Source organism: Triplophysa rosa, linkage group LG22 (assembly GCF_024868665.1).
Source record: "Triplophysa rosa linkage group LG22, Trosa_1v2, whole genome shotgun sequence".
NCBI classification, from domain to species: domain Eukaryota; kingdom Metazoa; phylum Chordata; class Actinopteri; order Cypriniformes; family Nemacheilidae; genus Triplophysa; species Triplophysa rosa.
The window spans coordinates 15,350,840-15,370,040 of record NC_079911.1 but is presented as its reverse complement, the minus strand read 5'-3'; the positions used below and the strand labels follow the sequence as shown (position 1 = coordinate 15,370,040).

Genomic DNA, 19,201 nt, shown 5'->3' with positions numbered 1-19,201 from the left:
AGATACATAAATCAACGCTTTAAGCTTTCTTGCGTCATACCTGGTTAGGACAGTGTTAGTTGAGTGTAAATGCAAAAGAGACAGAATCAAATCTAGCAGAACTGTTATCGATACAAGCAGCAGCGTTGGCGTAGCTGGCCGGCTAGAAAACTCACAACCACCAGCAAAGAGAGAAAAACAGAAGAGAAAATACAAAGCAAAACAAGAGAAGATGAAGATTAAGCTGGCAGCACTGGGTTAATGGGGCCAGTTCATGCTTTCTTGCCTAAGAAACTGTCCTGCATCTCTTGGGGCTGTTTGGAATCCTGTCAGCGAGCTAAAGGATTTGAGTTCTGGAGGCGTCAGCCTGGTTCGCAGTGGACACTGGTCCACTTCACAAAAGGCACTGCAATACAAATGGGCACAAACAGAGAGTAATGACTGAACAGGTATTTACTGCAGCTTACTGTAGTCTATAGTGTGACGTAAACCCTGTGTGTTTCTCTATGCCAAATCAAAAGATGATTGAGCCCCAAAGCGTCCGTTTCATGCAAATACGTGAACACAAACGAACAAAAATTGATATGAATTCTAATGAAAACAGATGCACCCATCCATCCACAGCTGGAAACGGACCTTACGCTACCTCAAAGTGTATCTTAAAGACCTCAGCCTACGTCTGAGAGAAGTTGTTACCGTGTGTGCGATGGTTCTTAAACAATGCAAAAAAGGATACATGAGGTAGACCCAGAGAAGAAACTAATGGGAAGCAGCAGGCGGAAGTGAGGCCACCAAAAAAGGAAGCGGACAGGAAGTGATGTCATGATTGATTTGGTTTTATGAACTTGGATGACGGGATAAAGCAATATGTGTGAATGTGTGTACCTCATGTTTTCCACTGTGTCTTCAGGCATTGGTGCGACCGTCTGCACGGCTGGGAGGTTTTTACTTGTGGCGCCGTTTACAAAGCTCGACGAAGAGGAGGATGAAGAGGAGGCGGAGTCAGTGGCACCTGTTAAAGTAAGACAACCAGATTACGTTCTGTACTGGATTCCAACATATACTTTGTTTTATTTCGATGTCAAACAACCCTATGTCTGTATATATGCTACAAAACTCACCTGTCGTGTTGATCATGCTTTTAGGCGTTGCCGTGGCAGCAGCAAAAATATTAGGTGTGCTTCCTGATGAGGGCACTCCACTGGTGGTGGGTGTACCAACTGTGTTCACAGCCAGGCTTCCTGGAGGAGGCTTCTTCACAGGCACCACCACACTCCTGTGCGACAAATAAAATCCAAAATGCTCACAAACAAACAGCTCACATGCAACCTAAATCAGTTTCTAGCTATTTGGATCTTCGGTGGTCTCACACTGATTCAGCCCACCCTGTGAAAAAGAAGCGTGTGATAAAATATTCACCTGTCCTGATAAAATATTAACATTAAAGGAGCTCCTGCATAATCTTATGTATAATTTATTCATCAGATTCTCTTAATTGGGATGAACCACGAAGATTGATGTTTGGAGGGCTTCAGTTTGAACTGCGGAGAACTAGTGGATTCCACACACTGCGTTAGTCTCACGAGTCCTCAGCGCACTTACACAAAGCCACAGGCACACGCCGGCACGGTAATGAGGAGCTACATACGGAGTACGAGATTGTATTAACAATGAGAGAAACATGCAGAATCATATTTGACGTGGAGGAGTTAAAACTACAGGGAGTTCATTAGGCAACTTGATTTGTTCTCAGGGTGCCCAGATGGACCCGTGTGTAACTGATTCATTAATGATTCATTTATTCAATGTACACACTGACTCGAGAGCTCAACAAATCCACCCACATTTTTAAGAAGCATAAATTTGAGAATTAAAGAGCACGTGCATTTTCTCAACTGGTAATTTAACAAGTGACTCATCCAAAACAACCCGTTTCAAGATCACATGACAATATTTGATTCAATGCAAAGAAAGCATTGGATACAAACCTGAATACAAATAGATTCGCAAAGTACTATATTGTTATGAGAGAAAGCATAAGCATATTGTTGCTGTTGGACAAAAACCTTGTATCTCCATATTTTGTGATTCATAAATCATGGTTCCATTCATGGTGGTCTAGGGATTTTGCAAATATTTAACCAATGAAAAGTATAAAAAAAGATCTTGTCAACTTTGACAACAGTGTTTTTTTTCCATTTTCTGAACAGCAGCGGTTTTGGAAAAAGACGAGGTTTTACGACCGACAGCGACGACATGAAGATTTTTAAGGTCCAGTGTGTAATTTTTTGGAGGATCTATTGACAGAAATGCAATATAATATACAATACATAACTATGTCTTCATTGGTGTAAGACCTCACATAATGAAACGTTATGTTTTTATTACCTTAGAAGGAGCTATTTCTATCTACATACACACTGGGTCACCTTAAATGGTTGTTTCTACAGTTGCAACAGACAAACTGCTCTAAGGAGTGCTGTTGGTTGCAATTCGCATCCTCGCCGCTAGATGCCTCTACATTTCGTAAACTGGAACTTTAAATGGCATTTTATTATCATTTATCTCTATAGGCCTTCAGTTTAAGAGTCATAACAGCACATATACCTATGCATTTTTGTTGTAATTTAACGCATTATTATGATGTGCTAAACCCTGCCTACCTGTCAAACGAGTGAAACTGCATGGGCAGCATAGCGGCAGCTTCCCTCTTCAGGGCGAGGTCAGGATTGTACGGCTGAGGTTCGGGCCCTGCCTCTGCTCCCTCCACTGGCGCCGCCACCAAGCTCTTCAGAATCTCCTTCACATTGATCCCCTTGTTAGACTGGCTGATGCTGGAGATAGATGCAGCCGGCTTCAGGACCTCCACGCCGGGAGGAGACTCCAGCAGGGACTCGCGGGATTTCCTCACTTCTGAGGACAGCGTGCAGAGTAACTCGCTCATGGCGTCCGGGCCTCCAGAGTTCCCGCCCATTCCTCCAGTGTCCCCGCCTAGTTCAGAGCAATTGAGGGCACCGGTGACATGCTCCTCCCCGATGCCAGAGTCGGTGTGGGGCAGTGAGCTCTCCAGGGGGAGGTCCTCCAGAGGCGTGGCGTGCCGGTCTCCACGTACACCGTCGGTGAAGGATGACGGGTTTTCTGCAATAAACATACATGAAAGAAATAGTTTAGATGAAGTTAGAATTCCTAAAATAGTTTTATCAAACAAGTCAAGTCAAACAATAGATTTATGTGAGAAACAGACTAAATGTTAAATTGGTCACCAATAATCCTCACAGAAGCTCTTAAAGGGACAGTTTAACCAAAATGAAAATTATTTCATCATTTACTCACCCTCACGTCATTGGCTTCTATTGCATAGACACAAAACCACAGAGACATTTCTCAAAATATCTTCTTTTGTGTTTCACAAAATAAAAAAGTCATGCACGTTTCCTACTACGACAGTAGTAAAATTGTTTCATTTATTTGTTCTGTTGAACACAAAAATAAATATTTTGAAGAATGTAGGAAAACAGTTCTACAATTTTAGAACATTTTTCCAAATATCTTTCTTTGTGTTTAGCAGAACAAAGAAATGTATACAGATTTGGAACAACTTGGGGGTGAGTAAATACTGACAGAAGTTTCATTTTTGGGTGGAGTATCCATCATCCATCATTCACTTTATTTCTTCCATTTTCAAAATTTTCACAGAAGAAAGTAAGTCATGAGGAATGACATGAAGGTGTGTAAATGATGATTGAGCCTTTATTTTTAGTTGAACTGATCCTTTAATCATTACAAAGCCGCATCCGCGACGCATTCATCAAACTCACTGCAGTGTGCCTGTCGAGCGACTCCGTCCCACCTGAATATTAATTCAATATCACAGTCAGATAAAGCGCTGCAATAATTTCTTGCATGTTCAAGTTGATGAAACCTTCTCTGTGGGGAGTTTCCATTCTAGGGCAGAATATAGCGGAGATAATCGGAGCATTAATCAGAGACGAAAAAGAGCGGTCGCAGCGGAAGTTGTCGACTGTTGAGTGATGAATTCTAGCCCAAGCTGTGCTTGTGTGTAAATGGAAAGTGGCTAAAAATACACACCTATTTAGCACAAACAAGGTTTTAACTACGCACACACAGACACACACACACACACAGTAGATGTATTCATTTAGCTTGGAATAGGATGAGTAAGTAGCTTCACCTGTGCTGGTGGGTGAATTAATCTCTTGTCGAATGCTTCTTCCTGATAGGCTACTGGACCTGACGATCTCCCGCTGTGGTTCCAGGATGTCCCGGTACTTGGACACCATAAGGACAGAGATGAAGTAGACCACCGCCAGAGCCAAGAACTGAGCCTGTTTACTGTCATCCTATCGAACGCACATAGTTTAGAACAATTCCCTCATGACTATATTAAAGGCACAGTTCACCCAAAAACAAAAACTCTGTTATCATTTACTCACCCTCTTGGTATTTCAAACCTGTATGACTTACTTCTGCAGAACACAAAAGAAGATATTTTGAAGAACGTTAGTAACCAAACAAATGTGGTACCCACCGACTTGCATTAGTTTTGTGTCCATACAATAGTTCTAAGTGAATGGGTACCGCCGTTGTTCAGTTACCAACATTTTGTCAAAATATCTTCAAGTCATCCAAAAAAAATCGGGATTAAAAGCAAATGATGAGCAAATGATGACAGAATTTTCGTATTTGGGTGAACTGTCCCTTTAAGCATTTTGTTAGGAAGGATAGGAAGCATCTCACCACATCTCTGAAGACGACTGCTCGGAGGCGGTTGATGTCCACGTCCTGCAGCAGTCTGTCCGGATCCTTGATGGGCGAGAGGTTACGAGGGACATTTTGTATAACAGTCTAAGGCAGAGAAAAAGAGCCGTCCATTGAACCACTGACTACAAACAAACAAACCTCACGTTTAACAATTTATTTAATATACTTTTTTAATCAAGACTTAACAATTTAACAGACTATTAATGCAGTGAATGTTTAAGAATGGTCATTTTAGCAATTATTTAGAGTATATTTGTGCATGTTTGCTCTTGTGTTGATGCAGATTTGTGTGTGTGTGTAACCTTGCTGGCGGCTGCAGCTGTCTGTAGGTTGTCTTGGGTCTTGCTGATGGGCAGGGAGGTCTTGCTGCTCCTGTCTCTCTGCCTCTGCCTGCACTCCAGACAGTTTCGCACCGCTACACAACACACTGAGAGAAGAAGAACCGATCGACTAAAGCATAACTATGAGCTCAGATTCACATCATTTATTATCCCTTAAAAAGGCGATGCGTGTTACTTGTTTGATGCTTTTATTGTGTAGGGAGTGAGGTCATTATAGGCAAGTTGACTTTCAATTACATTCTGAAGAGTGTAAACAGGGTGTCAAACAAAGTCAGTCGGCAGCCATGTTTGCAACGCATTTGGGCTGCTATTTCAGTCAGCAAGACCACAGTTCTTTCTACTTAAATGGTGGAATACAGATATTTCTAATATCGCTTGCATAATCACCATAACTTCTGTTTACTAAGCTAAAATTGAGTGGTCATATTAAACGTTGCATTCCCCTTCTGTTCATAGTAATGGCAGTGGCACTTTTGTTAATACAGGTATCTATTATCTTCTCTTCAAAACACTTCTGTATGTTTCAGTGGCCTGAAATATTGCAACTTTAATTCAGCCAATGACATGATGACCTTATGAAATTAGACACTTCACCTTTGAGGTACTTTATTCAGACAAGGATATACATACGAAATATTCACTAGCTCTTTATACGCACCTAATCGCAGACACTGTCGCATTAATCCCCCTGATGACATATTTTTTTCAGCCTCGATCTCGCTGAAATTGAGGGAACTGGCAAAGACCAACACGTCCACCATAGCCATCAGTCTGCTGAGAAATGTGACGGCTGTCTCTGAGGACATACCCTGTGTCGCTTCCACGTTCTCCAGCTCAGTCTGTCATGCACAGCCAGAAGTCCAGAGGTTTAGCGAAATTCATGAATACACACAAACACACAGTAATGCTCTCAATTCATAGTGACAATGTGTTGACAGACAACCAAATGTGTAATTGTAGCACACTGATAATGCCCGACCAGATTCACACGACAAAAGAAAACATTCCTCTCATAACCACATTAAACAGTCTGTGACAGTGCACAAGGGATGCTGGGAAGTCACTTCACACCGCACAGAAAGAATTGAGTGATGAAGCTTTTGGTGTGTGAGCAGGTAACACTTAACCAATTTGCAACATCATTATCAAACGTTTGACGTAATTCAATAGTGTATCAAAAAAAGACTATGGTTAATAAGAACAGAGATTTTTTTTAATAATAAATGTACAGGTAGGACCTTTGAAGAAGAGAGAAATATGCTTTTAAACTTTCACTTCCTCTCTTTTGAAGACAAATTTACCTACTTGCATAACTACCAGAAATGACTTGCAATTATCAATCTAAAACTAAAAGTGTAATGACACTTAAAATCCACATTTTCATTCAAACTGAGCCATGAACATAATTGATGTTGAAAACTGGGAACAAGCTTGTTGCTAGGTGACATAATAGTGGTGAATAAGGGGGTCACGCTGCAGTGCATTGTGGGTATTTATAAAGGTGGCAGCTTCGACCCACCTCCACCCCTGTGCCAGAGCTTCCTGGCAGGCTATTAACTTCACTGCTTTTTATTCCTTTCTGTAAGCAAGAACTTCTTTTTGTCTTCAGGACCCACACAGAGGAAGAAATTAAGGTGACTTTTAATAAGGACACTTATTAGTTGAAGAACATTGCTTTAGGACTCAGTAAAGTACCATTGGATATGTATATTAATATACTTTTATATTTATATTTACTATACTTTTATGTTTTATTATGAGTATCTGGGTCAGATTATGGTTTAATGGGTTACAGGTTTGTCTTGAATATCACACACACACACACACACACACACACACACACACACACACACACACACACACACACACACACACATATGATGATGAAACACTTTGGTAGGTTAAACAAGTGTTTTAAGCGGATCCAATTGAAAATCATTTACATTTATGCACTTGGCAGACGCTTTTATCCAAAGCGACTTGCATTGCATTATTCTCTACATTTGTATCTGACGATGTGCGATCCCTGGGATAGAACCTCGGCATTGCTAGCGCCATGCTCTAACCACCGAGCTACAGGAAAGACAACTTTAAGATATTACAGACCAGTACTATTCAATTATATTAATACAAAACAAATTATTTAAGTAATGCAATAAAATGCCTTAATTTTAGTGTATCAATCAATAGAATTATGATGAGAATTAAAATGTAGAGCTGATGTCATTGATTTGAAACACACTCTATATTTGTGTTAAAAAGGAATTAAAAACGTTAAACACAAATGAGACTGTGAACGTTAAAGAAGAATAAATAAAAAGGAACTTACAGGGTTCGCACTAACCTTAGAACTCTGCGCATGCAAAAGAGAAGAACAGACAAAAGAGAGGGAAAGATTCGGGGGAAAACAGAAGGGATTAGAGATAATATACAGATAACATAAGAACAAAAAGCTGTTCAAAACAACAGGGTCAGTAAACAGAGAATTGTTAATAGCTGAATGTTAAGAGCTGAATTATATTTGCCAGAAATAAAAGGGTAGGCTGTGGGTAACATGCCAAAAACAGAGAGAAAGAAAAAGGACCTATGAAAACTTGCATTTAAGATCTTAACACTGTATGTGCTCATCATATTTTTGGATAAGAGAGAGCTGAGGATCAAACTTGCCAAACTTGGACTTAAAGACTCTTTGTGCAGACTGGAGTCAGCATTCTTAAAGACATTATTTCCTGGTCCAATGATAGTATGTTTATATTTAGCTGTTATCCAAAGCGACTTGGTGACAATAGTGAGGAAAACAATAGAGTGACTCATCTTAGGGAGGCAATAATATGAGACGAGCTGCATTGTCATTCATCTTTATAAAAAATATATTAAAATCAGTACAAATGATAAACTCTGCATTGTTGCCACAATTTATTAGATCCAATGACACTCAGGGACTGGAATATAAAGTTTTTTTCCCCCCAATAAAGTGTAAATATATCACAATTATTAAGAAGTCAGTACCAATTACATCCTCTCAAATTTTAAACCTCTTTATAAAACTTTGGGTCAACCCAAAAAAATAGACTTAAATTAAAAACTTGTTTTCTTTAATAATCTGAGGGATGAAAATACTTTATGTGATAATTGAGAACATAAGTGTCTTGTTTAACTAAATGGGTTGTACTGGTATATGCAGCCACTAGAGGGCGCACACATGTCACTTACAGATGGTGAGGTGGCAGCAGAGAGCAGGGGCAGGATCCCACCGCAGGCAATAATGATGTTATCAACCATCTGAGAAATGAGGTGGATGGTGTTGTGAACAAATATAATGTTCTCGTTACTGTTTACGAAGTCCATGACCGATTTCGTAGAGTGGCTGAGAAAAACAAAACAAAGACAGACAGACGTGACAACAGCAAGCACATTGAAATAGAAATGTTGCTCTTTCAAAGAAAACTCGTACCTCCTCCACATGTGCACGTCACTCTCCAGGGCGAACAGCAGGTCGGTGAGAAGGCGCTGGTGCATGGGTGACCACTTGAATTCTGGGATGCGGAACATTGTGGTGCGGGGACCGGGACTGAATTGCCGTCGCTGTTCCTCGGTCATCGGCATGCCACGGAAGCCCAGATCCACACGGAGGTCCCTCTCCATCTGACTCGAGAGACGGCCATGAAGAGCCTGAAGACAAACAGTTGTTTGTTCATTAGTGTTGCTGACATCTGCTTTGTCTGTTTGTTCATTTTCTTGCATTTCTTAGGTTATTTACTCTTTCTGGGACTATACCAGATTACTTGGTTAAAACTGTTTTATGTCACTCAAATCCCATTTAACTGGTTTTAGAAGTACTGCTAAAAAAGAAGTCATTATTATAATTCATTAATGGCTGTTCAACAATTAATCGTGATTAATCGCATCGAGAATAAAAGTTTGTGTTTACATAATATGTCTGTGTACTGTGCATATTCATTTCGTATTTATAAACACATACATCTTTAAAATTAAATATAAAAATTAAAAAGTGTTTGTATACAATTTAAATGAAATATAAATATAAATAAATACATGCAAATATTTCATGTATGTGTTTATAAATACAAAATTAATATGCACAGTACACAGACATATATTTTGTAAACACAAACCTTTATTCTGAATGTTATTACTCGCGATTAATCGTTAAACAGCCCTAAATTAATTCGCATGTAAGTTTAAATATATACCTGATATATATCACATTTTTAGTGCCAGGTTTGTCAGAGGGGAAGACTTTCAATAAATAACTAATAATTATAAAATACCAGATTTATAAATTATATAAAAATATTAATAAAAAAAATATGATTAAAAAAAAATATGATAATGTTTATTCTTGAGCAAAAAAATCTCATTAAGTGTCCCTCAAAAAAAAGGCCACACAGGTTTTGAAACAGTAAGTAATAAATAATAAAATAATGAAATATAATAAAAAAACACATATGTTTATTATATAAAACTATACCAATATTAATAAAAACAAACATTTTCATTAATTAATTAATTATAATGCATATTTAAATATAATAAAACAAATAAAACTTCTTTTGGGGAAAAATAGTACTTGAAAAATTCTAGGAGCAACCATTAGTCAAGGAATGCAAGAACGATGATCGAAAAGAAAATGAGTAAACAACACCTGTGTGGTAGCTGTGGTCTGAATCTTTTTCATCTCTTTGTCCTTTCCATCGTCAGACCTCTCCGTGTCTGATGTGGTGCTGGCTGCGTCTCCAGTCTTTCCAGCCCTCGTCTCCCCCACCTCCTGCTCCAAACACTCAGCCGTCCTGGCCGCAGCCTGGGCCTGAGCCTCCGCCAGCGTGCTGATGTCTGCCAGGGAGCTCTGCAGCTTAAACTCATCATCTTCTGGTAGGCCACTTGGAGTTTGGACCAGGTCTGAACCGCAAGATGTCATGTGAGCCAAAAGGCTGAGATCATCACTTGCGCTTGAAGTGTGCGGGGTGGTCGGGCACGGAGGCTGTTCGGGGCTGGGCAACACCAGGGGTTCGGTCGACGCCAAGGAGGGCAACAGCTTCTCATCTACTTTGGGGAAGAGAAAGCCGTTGTTGCTGGGCACACTGTCTTTTTCATCCGCAAGTGTGATTAGAGGGCCAAGGTTGCCGTCATCTTCAGACAAACCCACAACGTTTTCTTCTTCTTTGGGGACGAGTCTGCCATTGAGCTTGTGAACCGCAGCACAATAGGCGCTGTCCAACAAAGAGTCCACTTCCACCAGGGGTCCGTTCTCCATGCCCCCTCCTCCTCCCAACACCTCCGGAGACAAATCCAGATCATCTAGCTTGACCTCCGTAGCCTCAACCTTCTCTGCTTTGATATCAACCAGCAAGTCGTGGACTTCCACTCGAACCCCTGGAGTTGATCGTTCGGCTTCTCCCTCTGGGCCTTTGCCTTCGGCCAGAAGGTTTCGGGAATCTGCATTTTCTCCGTAGTCCACCTCGCTCTCCGGCGTTTGTGTTTGAGATGTATCGTCAATCTCGCGGATCTCAAGGTTTCCGTTGACGGTGGCAGGTTGGGCGGAAAGGCCGGAGATAGTGCTGACGGAACCTTTCTTCCCTTTCTTGATGTTCTCCTCTTCTTGTCGCTGATATTCCTCATACATCTTTGCCAGGTACTCCTTGTGTGCCTCATAGGTCACCTTTAAAATGTTGATACATGAATAGTGTTGTTAGCCATTTGGTTTACAGTGATATCCAAAAGTATTACAGCGTTTGTGAAAAGTAAATAATACTATACTATATTATACTATACTATATCAGCATGAAGAGTTGAATTTAAAAATAAACATTGACTTTTATTTTCTAAAATTTTCTATTATCATCAAATAAAATATAATATAATAAAACATAATAAAATATTATATAATATTAGCTGTATATTATATATATATATTATTATTATTATTATATAATAAATTAGCTGTATAATTTGTGTGAAGAGTCAATTTAACAACAAACATCAATTTTGTTTATTTTATAAAATAATTTAATTAAAAAAATCAAATATAATATAATATAATTAATTATACTATATCATATTATATATTATTAGTATAATTTGTGTTAAGAGTCAATTTAAAAATGAACATGAACATTATTTTTCATGTGACCTCATTTTTTGGACACCACTGTATTTTCATTGCATTGTTTTCTTTTTCATACCTTTTTTTTCCACCACTGGATCAGTTCTAATACGTAATTGCAACACTTTATCCAATTAGCAAAACAGGTTGTTCAGAGTTTTAATAAAATGAGACATGATGACATGATTACTATTACCATAATCTAAAGACAAAGCCAGAAAGCAGAAACACTAAAACCAGCCTTTACGCAGAAACAAGAAACGCATTAAAGCCATTAAATCTCATATTACATAACAAAGTACATAAAAGAATGGGCTAAGAACAGTAGATTTGCTTGCTCTAACCTTGGAGTGGGCGATGGAGAGTGTGTCCACCCACACGCGCCAACCTCCCCACTCGTACTTGATGGCGTGATACAGCAGGATGCGGAAAATGTTGTAGACCATCTCGGTGATCTTCTGCTCTTCCGGGTTCTTCGGGTTAATGTATCCCAGCGAGAACATCCAGTCCTGCCACACCGAACACTGCAGCAGACATCTTAACACAAAAGTGCCAAATATGCCACGACAAACAATTAAAACAAGAATGTGTTTACATTGTTGTTACATGACCTCATTACATGCACATTTAATTCTGTAAGTAAGTGGCATCCACTGTGATCTCAGAAACAAATACTATGCATGTGATTAAGCATGTTAGGAATCTTGTAATCTTGTATCTGAAAAGTTGAGTAAGGTGAATTAAAATGAAATGTTTTGCAAAGACTGCTCCCATTTCTTGAAACAATGCAGAACGGTTCCACATCAGGAACCAGCTCCAGCACCAAACCTCTGTCGGTAAAAAGGGATGTTCAGTACGTGGACAGCAACCATTTATGATATATTCCTCCGATCTTGACGGCTCGACATTCACGACACGTCCGCTCACTCCGGAAAGCCGGGGTTTTTATGAAATACAAAAACAAGCAGGCCTACTTCAGCACTGCTAAAATCTGCATTGGGATTTTGGTATGCAGTTAGGGTAACCATGGCAGCAGTTGACGGTCCGTGGGCTTGTCCGGGATAGAAGTGTGTACAAACACACACAAATAGCACTACAGCTTGGCTAACTCCAGTCAAGCAGGTGACACAGTAAGGTTTAGTCTCTACAGGAGCTCATTACGCAGTAAAAAAGACTTTTTTATTATGATGCTGATTGATTTAATAGGACATCTTTCCCACTGCGAGGGTGATGCCAAATGCTTCTGATGTTTGCGTGTCTAAAAATACAGTAGTGGCTGCATAAGTTCATAAGTAAGATACTGCGCGTGTGTATTTGTGAATCTGTACAGTACATACATCTGTCTATAAATATTTGGGTTTGTGTGTGTGTTAAAGGCTTACCGTCTGTTCTCTCTGCTGTTGCTGAAGAGTTTGATCATATCGGACAGGAAGAGGCGTCGTACCTCCATGAGCTCAGTGCTGGGGGAGGAGCTTTTGAGCAGAGTAGCCACAACCTTCAGAATCACTGAGAAGCAGGAAAGATATAAAGAGAAACAGACTGTGAGTCGAGGAAAAGATTAGCAATGGGACATGTATTTCACATGAGATGCTGAAATCGATAATAAAGAAAATGGATGAGGTTAAAGCTGGAAATGTGTCAGCGGATACTCACTGGGATTCTGGATTTTGACTGTAGAATCGGGTTCTGGGTGGGGTTTATGGACCACTTGAGTGCAAACCTGTTCTGTTAAGATCTGCAGACAAAGTATTAGAAACACCACTTCGATTAGACCAGAATACAGTTACACAAACAATTAACATTTTTATAAAATAATGAAATACAGAAGTAATTGAAAGTAAATTTATGTTGAACCTATTGAAATATCTAAATCATTGCAATACCGCAAATTATCGCATTCAATATTGAAAAGACGGCAGCATATTGAATTATCGTAACCAGTACCGCAATTATTACAATACTGAAAATTACTGTGTTCAATATCGGAATTATTGTGACATCTCGAATTATCGTAATCAATGCTCAAATCATAACAATATCAAGAATTGTTGCAATAAATATTGAAATCATTGCAACATCGCGATTTATTGTTATCAATATCGGAATTATTGCAATATCTCGAATTATCGCAATCAATCTAGAAATTAAAGCAATACTACAAATTATCGAAACATCTAAAATTATCGTTATCAATATTGAAATGATTACAATATCGAGAATTATCGCAAGTAATATTACAACCATTGCAATACCATAAAAAAATACATAAATTATTGTAATATCGCAAAGAATCGTAATCCATATTGAAACGTCGCAATATCGCGAATGTGTATATTATAATATCCATATTGCAATGGTTTGCAATAACTGAATGATTTTAATGCTTTAAAAAGTATTGTGTTTGCATGTGTGTGTGTGTGTGTGTGTGTGTGTGTGTGAAAGATGATCAAAGAAATGTGAAACATGTATGTTGGCAATACAATTTTCATTTCAATAATTCAATAATTAAACATTTTAATAATTAATATCTGAATAAAATTCAAACTGATTTTACGAACATAAAGAATCATCATATTGCATATCGTACATGACATTATTAGCATTTTTCTTCAATATCGTACAGTCCTAATAGACACAAAACTAAGATCATCATGTTTATTACAAAGCTCTGTAAATGCATTAAGAACAGCTTAAAAACACATTATATAAACATGTCAACAGAAATCATTGCTAAAAATAAAGCTGTATGGTTGTTTGCAGACAGGTGTCTACCTCATAGAGCGTGTTGTAGGTGGTGATGGTCACAGTGCTGGTGTGCATCATTAGTCGTTCTCCAAGCAGCGTGAAGAGGCTGTGTGTGTGCATAATCTCCACCTTCCTCCTGCACACGCCGGGCACAATGAGATAAGAGACACACTTGTCATGTTGTTTATGGTGACATTGGACAGATGCGGGCATGTATAAAGTTGCTCACAGCTTCAATTTTACTGCGTACACCTCCACACCATTAAGATCAATGAGACGACGCATGCTACTGGCAGACTGATGCGATTTGAAGCGACACGCGCTCCTCAAGGGCACGCCCCCCTCTTGCGCACTCACATACGCAGCTGTCAATGGCCCTCTCACAGCCTCTCAGAGAGAATTTCATTATCGCGGACGTGACTGAACAAAGGATGATGGTTGAATACACATTTAATCCACCTCTCAGATGAACACGACACTTTAATATGCAAAGGAATAACATACAGTAAGGAAATGCAAATGGGAGTGTCCAACGATACAAACTAGCAAAATAAATTCACTATTTATGATAACAAACTTATGTAAGAAAATTGTAGCAGGGCCCATAAAATGATGGAAAAATGGGGATTCACGTTCTGGTTCCATTTCAAACAGGGAAATGTTAGACCTTTGTTTTTCAGAATAATTATGAATAACCTTCTCGGAATTGGCTTTGACTAAAGCTCTGCCCTGCTGGACACAAGCTCTGTCAGACTGATCATTCCGCCAGTAACCTGTGAGTTAAAGTCAGGCTGTCAGCTAAGAAAATTCCTATATTCTCTCATTCCGCTCTCTGCTTCTGAAACGATAGGTAGTCGGGTAATTCCTGTTACATTATACCTTTTGAACTCCGTACTAATAAAACTGTATAATCTAAATACCTGGATCTATTACAAGACATACCAGACTTTTAGAGACATTCTCTGCTCTAGCTTACAGTTTATTACTATAATTTGAAGACACAAAAGGAAATTATGCATGGAACATTTTTATGGTTACCATAATAACATTATTCCAAATTTACCCCTATGTTCATTTAACTATGATGTTGTCAAAACATAAAACTAATATGATACTTATGATGTCATCTTGAAAAATTCTGAATTTAGTTTTTTATATAATACTTATACAATACTTTATACTACACTTTTTTATTTTATAATAATAAAGTCATAATTATATTCATACAATATACTAAATCTCATAAAATAGTAAATATTGTTTTAATGTTGTTTTACAGCATATACTGTATATCATTTTATTTTTTATAACATTATGTTATATTTATACATTTATATAACATAAAGATTGCATTATAAGACTGCATGTCAGAATAACCAAGCCCAGGTTTGTGGGCCTGCAGGACACTATAATTATAAACACATATTAAATGTAGCTTTGTATGCTCATATACAAATCAAAATAGACAATTAAAGCATTAACACACTTACTTGTGTCCCAGATGTTTCAGGAAGTAGCCGAGAACTTTGAGCGCTTGGACTCGTATACTCTCGCTTTTGGAGGCCAGCAGTTTGTAGATGACTCTATAACCAAACAACACAGCAGTTAAGACCCTTTATGATCATCCACAGATGGGCTAGAATTTCTTCAGGAATTTCTTTTGAACTCATGAGTGTGAATTTGAACTGTAAAGACAGGATTATTAAATTATTAAACTGCGATTTAGAAATTGTCAATCATCTACTTTTAAAGTTTCTGCATTTAAAACTGTGTCATGTTGATGGACGTGGAGCATTCTGGGAAGTGAAGTTAATTTACTAAACAGAATGAAACCGTTAAAAACAAAATACAAATTTCTATACAGCATGAGACATTTCAAACACTAATATCAATAAACAAAATCTTTAAATACACCATATATTGTGTGTACTTTGGACTGGAGTTAACTTCCGGTCTGTGTTTGTTTATCGGTCTGGCTAGTGTCTAATAATATAACTATTTATATTTTATTTTTTTTATGGAAATATTCATTTATATTATTATTTATTGTACAATAATTGTATTAAATAAACGATTTGGTGAATGTTGTTATAAGTTATTTTATTTTATAAACGATTTGTTGAATGGGTCCTGTAGTTTGGTCGCATTTAAAGAAACCGTATGTGACATCTAGCGGTTGAGCTTGGCATCGCAGTCTAAATTCAAAATATTGGAGAGACAAGTTTAGCCAAGTAACGTTCTTCTCTGTTTCTTTTGCTTGTTATCAGAAATAATCTACAGGCACTCTATTATTTGCGAATGTGTACTAGAAGTTAAGGGCAGTCCACGAACGCGCGCATGCGTAGTAACGTTTGTTTATGTTGTTGCTGTGAAACTGTCTATACAAACAACTTCATGGTAAATTCATAGTGCATAGTATTACAGCAGTTATATGATTTTTTTATTTAATTTAGTTTGTAATTCTACTTTCACTACCTCGATTCCAAATCAAGAAGTGAAATATAATTTTAAAGGAATCATTTCTGAATTGAACACAACCCAGATTCCAAAGCACAGACGATAATAAAAAATGTGATAACCAGGCTGAAATAAAATCCTTAGGGAAATATCATTGTGCATTAATGATATGCCCAGGGGCTACGAAATTCAAAGCGAGAGCAGTTCAAACAAGAGCTCAGGTCTTGCACTGGGTCGTGCAGCAGCAGGAAAGTGAGATTGATGCAGGCGTGACACTCCAAATTTATTTCAGTTACGTAACCGGACCACACAAGAGCCACGCCGTTTTGTCCCCCAGGGCTCACCGTATTCCGTTCCTTTGGTCGAAGGCGGGGATCATGGAGGCTGGGTGCTCAGACATGAGCGCGACCAAGAGCTGAAGGACATCATGGATGTTCTCATCCTTCAGGAGAAAGAAGACTGAGCCAGATCAGAGTGATAGTTATAAGTTAACAATCCTATAGGTACTGCATTCAACCAGTGATTTTCAAGGCTCATCTTGTGTTCTCAATGAAACACAGAAATGGTGCATTACTGCAATTTCACAGGACGCAATCAAACGCTAATGCTGCTCTCAGGATAATGTTAGAACCGTCCTGATGGACACTAAGACGTCTGCTCTTTAGACACCCGATGTGAATGTTCCAGTCGGATAAAAAGCTTGGTGTGGATCAAATCAGCCTGTCTTTTATAAAGATCACAGATGATCCTTGTTTAATAGATGCTGAAGAAAATGAGACCTCAGTCTGTTCATTAGTCAGGTTTACCTCGTGCATGGTTAACAGGTAGTTTAAAATGCTCTGCAACTCGTCTTCTTTCACTCCACGGTCCTGAAAAACAAACAAATAACTTGAATCTGAATCGGATCTTTCAGTCACTCACAAAAATCTACACACCACCCTATTAAATATTGTAGTCTACAACGTGCATTACTCTCAGGACTGTTTATCATGTTTCACAAAATCCCACAGATTTTCTTAAAATTATTACATTAAAAATCCTAAAAAACCTTGAAAATAATCTTATATCAAACCCTGTGATACACAATACAGTATTAGAAAAAGATGCATGTTTCGCATGATTAACAATTCTGCACTTCTATTGCTTGTATGCACAAATGTATACACACTTTTAATTTAACATTGCATTAATATGGGCCCTTATCAAAACATGCATTTTGATATTTCGGGTTCATCAGGTTGGATGTTAAAAAGAACATATTACGTATTCAAAGCTTATGCATGTGGAGAAAAATGCATGAAGGAATTCTGCGGTAGCTACTTTACATAACATTACTATAAGTATGCCTGACCGCATTGTTTAGTGAAATATGAATGTGTGTGATGAATCGGGCCACTCGTTCTAAGCTCCCTCATACTGTAATGCTAATAGCTGCATGGAAAGCGAGACAATGTGGAAAGAGGGAAATAATAAGAGCGAAACAAAAAAGGCAGAGGTTAAATGAAAAGAATGTGCTGCTTGGCAACCGCATCGTGCTTCTTAAAACACGACAACAGCCTAAAGCCAGAACACAAAGTCCATGTAAGAGACACACATTTCTCTGTGGTGAGTGACGACCCATAATGCAATTCTGTGTGCGTTGAGCCCCATCAAGCTGTTTGTATTGCTTTAAACAAAGCAAAAGCAAATAATCAAATGAAATTCTGCTTGACTGCCCTACAAACTGGATCGAATTCCAGGGAAAATTAACATAAATTGTGTTATTTTAACAAAGCAGATGCGTCTCCTGGCTGCCACTTCTGGGAAGCTAACAAATTTAATTCAGAATGCCCGATTCTTGGCGATGACATGCCAAATAAATTCGGCTGTGAGAAACCAAATGCTTTGGCGAGCAACAAAGCAAAACAGAAGTGAGATGAAAAGTATTTCAGTTCCACTTAATGTAAATTTATTAGGTCCATGTATTACTCTAAATAATTTAATATTGACAGTACTTGCGACATGTCATGACATTAATTATTAAAGAAAATACTTTTTATGCCTCAAAAAACAACAAACAAACATTGTGCTTACAATACGCCGATTTGAGTTGAACATGACTGTACATGGGCCAAGATATTAAACATTACGAAATAACACAGTTTTTCAAGTCCAGCCACACCACTTCAACATCGCAGTAACATTTAGACAACTATACAACTCAAATATTACATATTCTTAAGGAAGAATTCATGTGCTTTAAAGTGCTTTTACAAATATTGTATTTAGACAGTTTTTAACAGAGAGCGGATTGTAATTTATTTTCCGTGGTAATGAAAATGTCAGCGTGTGGTTCCTTGTTTTCTGAACACAGAATATTTCATAACGAGTGAAAAAGAAAACGAACTTAAAATATTTTGTCTCACCTTCAGAATGAGCTGTTTAAGGAAGAGAAGCATAAACGCCCGCAGTGATATGATCTCCTTCTGAGAGGGCCGTGGACCATCTGTAAGCAAACAGTGATTACATGAGTTACACACAACTAAACTCTTAACAAACGCACACATACGGCACTTCAGACACATCTCAGCTTTATACCTGCCATCAATCGTCACTATTGAATCTCTCAACGCCTTAACTTTTAAGCATATTCAGGGTGTTTTTGTTATAAAGGATGTAACATTCTCATTGAAGCATGTACAAAACTTATATCTGAAACAAAAATAGCATAGCATTTTCTAAGCCATTAATAAACAAACTAAAATGGGAAACTACAAAATTTCTTTTGTTAATT

The 19,201-nt window shown here is 38.2% G+C and overlaps 1 protein-coding gene across 17 annotated transcripts in view; it reads right to left on the bottom strand.

Moving 5' to 3' along the window:
* The window catches only part of nbeaa (neurobeachin a), a 101,816-nt gene that overhangs the window by 17,793 nt on the left and 64,822 nt on the right, over window positions 1–19,201 (bottom strand). For 4 of the 17 annotated variants that reach the window (XM_057320678.1, XM_057320679.1, XM_057320680.1 and 1 more), the window contains exons 14-33: window positions 18,834–18,913; window positions 17,235–17,297; window positions 16,773–16,870; window positions 15,462–15,554; window positions 13,999–14,107; window positions 12,880–12,961; window positions 12,609–12,732; window positions 11,571–11,763; window positions 9,769–10,782; window positions 8,557–8,774; window positions 8,316–8,469; window positions 7,432–7,455; window positions 5,761–5,941; window positions 5,064–5,188; window positions 4,738–4,845; window positions 4,172–4,340; window positions 2,643–3,117; window positions 1,101–1,255; window positions 865–991; window positions 266–385 (exon numbers count right to left, since the gene is read on the bottom strand). In XM_057320678.1, coding sequence (XP_057176661.1) covers window positions 266–385; window positions 865–991; window positions 1,101–1,255; window positions 2,643–3,117; window positions 4,172–4,340; window positions 4,738–4,845; window positions 5,064–5,188; window positions 5,761–5,941; window positions 7,432–7,455; window positions 8,316–8,469; window positions 8,557–8,774; window positions 9,769–10,782; window positions 11,571–11,763; window positions 12,609–12,732; window positions 12,880–12,961; window positions 13,999–14,107; window positions 15,462–15,554; window positions 16,773–16,870; window positions 17,235–17,297; window positions 18,834–18,913 — 3,712 coding nt within the window. Of the gene's footprint in view, window positions 1–265; window positions 386–864; window positions 992–1,100; window positions 1,256–2,642; window positions 3,118–4,171; window positions 4,341–4,737; window positions 4,846–5,063; window positions 5,189–5,760; window positions 5,942–6,621; window positions 6,706–7,431; window positions 7,456–8,315; window positions 8,470–8,556; window positions 8,775–9,768; window positions 10,783–11,570; window positions 11,764–12,608; window positions 12,733–12,879; window positions 12,962–13,998; window positions 14,108–15,461; window positions 15,555–16,772; window positions 16,871–17,234; window positions 17,298–18,833; window positions 18,914–19,201 lie in introns of all 17 variants that reach the window. The other 13 variants (XM_057320687.1, XM_057320688.1, XM_057320689.1 and 10 more) reach the window with 6 other exon arrangements.